This window comes from Triticum aestivum, unplaced genomic scaffold (assembly GCF_018294505.1).
Source record: "Triticum aestivum cultivar Chinese Spring unplaced genomic scaffold, IWGSC CS RefSeq v2.1 scaffold8653, whole genome shotgun sequence".
In the NCBI taxonomy this organism is placed as follows: domain Eukaryota; kingdom Viridiplantae; phylum Streptophyta; class Magnoliopsida; order Poales; family Poaceae; genus Triticum; species Triticum aestivum.
In genome coordinates this window covers 1-6,899 of record NW_025225684.1, presented here as the reverse complement: position 1 = coordinate 6,899, position 6,899 = coordinate 1, and the positions used below count along the sequence as shown (strand labels likewise).

Below are 6,899 nucleotides of genomic sequence, written 5' to 3'. Positions count from 1 at the left end.
TGAAAAAAAATCAAAACAATTAGCAAATATAAAAAAAGATGAAAATAAACATTTGCGACAAAAGAAACAAAAGGAAAATTACCACTGTTGGTGAGGGCGGCTTTGGAGCCCTCACGAATGACAATTCAAAAAAATATCTGCTTGTTGTCATTCTCGCAATGCGAATGACAGTCTGGGCACACCATCCTGCATGGATAAAAAGATTCTTTTCAGAAACCGAGCCATTTGTACTGGAAAAATAACAAATACTGTAAAAACCTACAAAAAAACAAATGAATGTTCATAAAAGCCAAAATAATTAGTAGCCCAATGAAAAGCTCAGTTTGGCAGCAGACTAATTTACCTTCTGCCTAGAATCAAAACTAAGGCGGAGACATTCTGAACCTATTGCTGAAGTTGGAAGTCTTTAAAAAAAGGATGGATGCACATGGTAAGAAAAAGAAGAGGAAGAAAAAGGTGCCGCTCAAAAGCATAAGCATGGGCTCAGGCCTACCAGCACAAGTTCAACACACAACTCAGTCACCTAAAAGGAAACACGATGAAAAGATCCATTCAATGCCTCCAGCCACCTTAAAAACTACCGGCCTCATTTAAAGGCAAAAACCTGTTTCTCGCATGACAGGCGAATTTCCTGGAGGAAAACAAACATGTATACAGTATAGTATATCCAAGTTTACCCGACGATTCAGCTAGCTAACACGGACAACTTATTCGGGTGAACTAAAAGACAAACTACGCAGCCACCACACTGAATCTTGACTACCTGAAATCCACCCGACTCCCCGCATTTGGGTGAACTGAAAAAAGAAAACACCTATATTGATGAAATACACAGACAAAAAAGTATAAGGTGATGCATTCGTGAGGTGCTTCTTTATTTATGTTCATCTCTTTTCTTTCAAACAAAAAAATATCTAGACTGAAAAATTGGTTTTAGCCTGCCACATTGATCCAAATACTCACTAAGACAAAATAAAAACACATGTATAAGTTGTTATACTGGACAAAAACTTAACAGAAGTACTGACATGGAAAATGGAAGAACATGGATCTAGACTGAAAGACAAAAATCAACTATGATTGATACAAGATTATGCTGAAATTATAGCAGGAGATACTGAATCTCTGCACACTACATAAGATTATACTGAATTTCTATCACAAGATACTGAATCTCTGCACACTACACAAGATTATACTGAATTTCTAGCACGAGATACTGAATCTCCGCACACTACACAAAGATATACTAAACTTCTAGCAGGAGATACAAAAGACTGCCTATTGTTTTCAATCTAAATCGCCCAAAACAACCTGCTGAATCTTTATCTACTTGAAATCCACATCCACATTTGGATAATTTGAGGAACAAACCGTGGATAGATCAAATACACAAACAAAAAAGGGGACGTGCTAAACTGTAACGAACCCTACCCACATTTGGCTAGAATTGAGGGGCAAACCTAGATCGATGAACACACAAACAAATAACAGAGGATGGTGCTAAATCTGTGAGCAAGGAACAGTAACCGGACAGAGCAAAAAAACAAGGAAAACGAGGGCAACTCACTCCAATTGCGTCTCTCTCCCATCTCACTCTCCAGAAATCACCGCCTCCTGGAGCTCCTGTTGAGGAGGAATGGGGAACGGGGAGAAACTAGTGCGATGGGAAAAAAGGATGGTCGCCCCCTCCTCTTCAAAACTGCTCTGAGATGGACAAACACGGCCCGTTAGCTCAACAAACACCACAAACCCGCCCCCGGTCCGCTGCTAGCATCGACTACGGGCCGCACAACAGACCAGAAAACACGAGCGAACCCGACAGAATGTACTAGCGGAGACAAAAAAACGATTTGCGCGAATCTAAAGACGGAATAAATCCAATGGCTCTGGACTTAAATGTGAGATAGTTATTTCACATCTAGATGTGAAAATAGCAAATCTGTAGAAATTTATCTTCACGTCTACACTAAGGCATGCATAGTCTGCTATGAGAAAAAGTACAATTCAAATTCAATCTCAACTCTTCAGTTTTAATGCAGCCCATGATTCAATCAAAAAATGCATACATATATGTACATAGCATCAACCCCAACATTCAAAAATACAAAACCAGGGGTGGGTCATATCTCTCTTCCTCAAATACATGACAAGTAGAAAATTGCTTGCTCGGAAAACCATTCGGTGACTAACACACTAATTTAATACCACCGGTGCACACTACTTTAACCTATACACATAAAATAAACACAGATGACATTTTACTAAATCTAAAATGGGAAGAAATAAAAAAACACATAAATCATGGGAAAACGCCACATACTTGGCTGCTCCTCTCCTCCCCCTCCCCTTCTCGCTCCCAAGCAATCGCCGCCACCTGACATAAAGAAACAAACAAATGTCACAAAAACAAATGACTGAAAAAAGAAAGAATGAATGAAAACATTGACTGATATAAATCAAAACTAGCTCTGTCAAAACATACATACTAAAACTAATACAGATATCAACTATATACTGCTAAAACATAAAACAAATGTACAAATCTGCCACTGAGTCTAGCAAAAAAACACTAATCCAAAAAAATCAACCTGAACAAAAAACACATGGTCTATGCTGATTCATCTCTGAGTTGCTTCTCTATTTATATTCAGTTGTTTGCATATAAAAAAAGTTGATTCACAACTCTTAGAAAAGTTGAGTTCAGCCTGCAACAAGTAGACCACATGCTCACAAAAAAGACAAACACAAAAAATCTAGCAGATCATATAAAATCTGAATCACAACACTGAATCTTTCTGAACATTTATCTTTCTGAATCTGTATCTACTGTGAATTTAGCAGAGCATATAAAATCTGAATCACAACACTGAATCTTTCTGAACATTAATGTTTCTGAATCTGTATCTACTGGGAATTTAGCAGAGCATGTAAAATCGGCCCCATTAAACAAACTACACACCACATGGCACTGAAAAAATCTTTCTGAATCCTCCGTGAGTCTATCAGAGAGATTGAACAAAAATCTGCTCCATCCATCAAACCCTAACACTGAAATAAACACCCCCACCTACCAAAAAAAGAGGCTATAATCTATACAAAAATGAGCAGTGACACACTCAATTCTTTATCAATCCTTATCTACACCCGAAATCCTCACCTCACCAGCAGCTCCACCCACCACTAGATAGATCGAAAAACACAGACAAAAAAAAAGGAGCCTCGTGCTTCTAACAATCAGGGGGATTGCGAGCGGGCAAAAAACCTTTCCTAAAATCGATGGACACACAAACAAAAATAAACAAACTCATGGAGGCATTGGAAGCACGAACCCTAGATCGATTAACACACAAAAACAACCCATAAACTAGATACTAGATCTGTGAGCAAACCACATACACGAAGAAAGAAGAGAAGAAAGGGGAGAACAACAGATGCAACTCACTCCAATGCGTCTCTCTCTTCTTGTAGCTCTCCAGAAGTCGCCGTCGCCTCCAGGAGCAACTGACGAAGAGGAGAATGGGGAACGAGGCGAAATGAATGCCTCGTGAAGGAGAAGGATGTGAAGAGGACACAACTGAATCGCCACCCTCTTAATTCACGAACCTGCTCCCACAGAGACAAAAAACGGCCCGCCAGCACAACAAACAACGGCCCGCTACGCAAAATCCACGGGAAAGAACGGGCCGCGAGACAGGCAACGGCACCAGTGACGTGAGCGCGCACGAAGCGGGACGAACAAAGTTGTACGCGCGAATCTCAAAGACAGGACAAAATCCAATGGCTATGCATTTAGATGTGAGATAGCTATTTCACATCTAGATGTGAAATAGCAAACCTGTATGAATATTATAAGTCCTCTTTTTGTCCTCTTCGTTCAGTCTGCCAAGTGCCAAGACATGCATGTACCATATGTCGGCACATAACAAGAAAACCTACACATGGCCAAAAGGAGATGCCTCCACAAACGTAGTGATCAGTTGTGTCGTCGTCGGTTCGTACGTCCTGACAAGGTCTGAATTATGACCCGGTCTGTCCCGGCATGCATGCCAAGACACACACTTCACTTCAGCTGGCATACTTTGCTCAGGTCTCAATCTACAGTATACATCGTCCTTTCTAAGAGAAGCACTATGCATCAACTGTGCACACAGTGCTCGATCTTGGCCTCCTGGACCGCTGGACGTACGGCGGCACTGCTGGCTCATCTACTTATTTTATCAGCGCTGGCAACGGATATATGCATGATACTCCCTCTATTTTATTTAGTTTACGTATTAGCTTTAGTCAAAGTCAAGCTTCGTAAACTTTGACAAAATTTATAAACAAAAATATTAATATATACAATAACAAATCAATATCATTAGATTTATTATAGAATGTACTTTCACATCATATATATTTGTTATAGTAAATAGTTGTACTTTTTGTATAAACTTGGTCTCTAATATGCAGAGTAAATAAAAACGGAGGGAGTATTACTATTACTTAGCACGAAGGGATTTATTTCTTTTGGTGTGAGCTTTATTCTTACTAGCAAAGTTCCCGTGCTTTGCTATGAAGCTATGTAAAAAGTAGTTAGACCACCGACTTAGGAGATATATCTTTGGTATGATTGCGCTGTTGACGGTTAAAAAGAGGAGAAAAACATGACGAATGATCATGCTGGAGTTGTTAGAGAATCCTAAGCAATTATGGTAGGTCCTTTGCAACATATACAATGAGACAACATTCTCAGTTCTGAACTATGGGAGAATGGGAATGTAAATTTTGATTTAGAATAGAAACTAAAACCAAGATAATGATTTTGAGCTACATTTGTTGTGTTTTTTAACAGTAGTGTTGTGCTCACAAATAATAAGGTGTTTGTTTATTTATGTCAGATTGACATGTGCGTAAAAGTACATTTGTTCATTTATGTATCTTAGAATATTGTTAGCCCCAAATGAGGGTACAAATGTATGAGTTTTTTTTATCATGTTGGCCCCATATGTGAACTCGCCATCAACCCCAACCTTTGTAAGCAGGAAAGATTCATGAGAAGATTTGTGCTTTACTCATTTTAGCTTCGTTGTTCATCCAGAAAAGTGAGACCATATATCAGGCATGTCGGTAATAAGTCTTTTTTTGGTGTGTTGAGTGAGTTATAAACTGCCTTTGAGGTTGATGTGATACTTGGGTTTGTGGCTTCCTTTTAGTAAAAATGGGAGTCGGGGAGCTCCTCCCTTTTGTTTAAAAATACACGCCAGAAAAAAAAACAAGCAATTAGCAGTATTATATATATGATCTACCAAGTGTGTTTCACGATATATACAATAGTGTGAGGTAGCCTCGTTCTTTTCTAAACGAAGCCACCTGGGATAGTAACAATACAAGCTAGTCCGAAGGTGGCCTCTTTCTTTTCTTTGGGAGCTATAGGCTTTCTGTATAAACTAACGTTAGAAGAAAAAAACAATGTTTGATGGGAGAACGCCGAAAAACAGAAATCTTGGCAGCATCTAAACCAGGTTCCCAATTTGATTGAAATTGTTAAATAGTTCATGACATCGACAAGGAAATCCTGGCAGCATCTAAACCAGGTTCAGACCGCATCACTACTTAGCTGACAATTAAATTCCACCCTCAAACATAGCCACGGTACAGTAATACAAAAAGCCCAACCTCACGCAGGAGGGAAAAAGGGAATTGCAGGTCCCTACAAACCAGCAACCAATGTCAAAAGCACTACACAACTAAACGTGTCGCATCACAATGACCATGGAAAACAAAAGATGCAAAATTTGAGCAAGGATTTTTCTTTCTTTTTGCGAACATATATCCAACAGATTAATGAGACAAACGCTATGCTCTGTTGACCAAAGTATAACCTTGGAGTTAGGGGAAGACCATAGGTGGTATAGAGCAATGAAAATTTCTAAAATAATACTTTGACTATATTTATTTATAGCTTACTAGGTAATTTTGCGATCAAAGTTACACCAAAAATATAAAGGACATTGATAAACCGGGATAGAGTAAGCCAAGACGGACGGTGAGAAAGGGTTTCGTGGGGCCAGCGTGAACCATTCAACATGTGAGCGTAATCGATGGGCCCAGTGAAATTTGTGCGGCCGGTGGGGTATTTCGTTAATTTTTATATAGGCTATGATATTCATTTCTTTTTGTTTATATAAACATGGGACATGCGCGCACACTCATACTGCTCACCCCTGTGTCACGTATCAATAAAATGCGCACATGTATCTTGGTGGCCACGCATATGTCAGTCAGATAGACAACAATCATCTAGCGGTCCTGTAATCCGCAGGGGGTACAAATCGACGTACGGCTTTGCAGGCATGGTGGCATGGACCATGCACGCATGAAAAGATTCCTTGCGATGCATATGTCACTTCACCAGGGCGTACAAGCGGAGAAAAGTCTGCCCTTGTCCAAGAATGAGAATCAAGGAGAAAAGGCATTCTCAAAAGGAAAATTGATGAGAAAAAGTCTTGAGATTTCAAGCATGTCATTTGACTATATCACACCTGTATGATTCTGCGAGTAACAGCCACGCAAGGTCGCAAAATAAAGTTTCAGGAGGTACTAGCAAATGTTAGCTTTCTCGTTGTTAGCTTCTTTTTTTTCCTGTTGCTAACTTGGACAACCTGAATTCATGTACCTAAGTGATGTTAGAAAACAATGAACAATCTATGGTGGGAGAAAGCGCCTGAAAAAAGGGACATACAGATAGGCGCACAAACATTTTTCTTCTATAAAAAAGCCTGGCTCCCAATTTGATTGAAATTGATAAATAGTTCATGACATCGACAAGGAAATCCTGGCAGCATCTAAACCAGGTTCAGACCGCATCACTACCACTCCCTCCGTCAAATGGTCTTATATTTTGGGACAGAGGG

At 39.6% G+C, this 6,899-nt stretch overlaps 1 protein-coding gene across 1 annotated transcript in view; it reads right to left on the bottom strand.

Moving 5' to 3' along the window:
- LOC123172317 (uncharacterized) overlaps positions 1-3,905 on the bottom strand; it is a 5,380-nt gene extending 1,475 nt beyond the window's left edge. The window contains exons 1-4 of the mRNA XM_044589310.1: positions 3,839-3,905; positions 3,446-3,577; positions 2,324-2,377; positions 83-186 (exon numbers count right to left, since the gene is read on the bottom strand). Of these exons, the coding sequence (XP_044445245.1) occupies positions 83-186; positions 2,324-2,377; positions 3,446-3,577; positions 3,839-3,905 (357 nt within the window). The remainder of the gene's footprint in view (positions 1-82; positions 187-2,323; positions 2,378-3,445; positions 3,578-3,838) is intronic.
- Between the last annotated feature and the right edge of the window lie 2,994 nt (positions 3,906-6,899).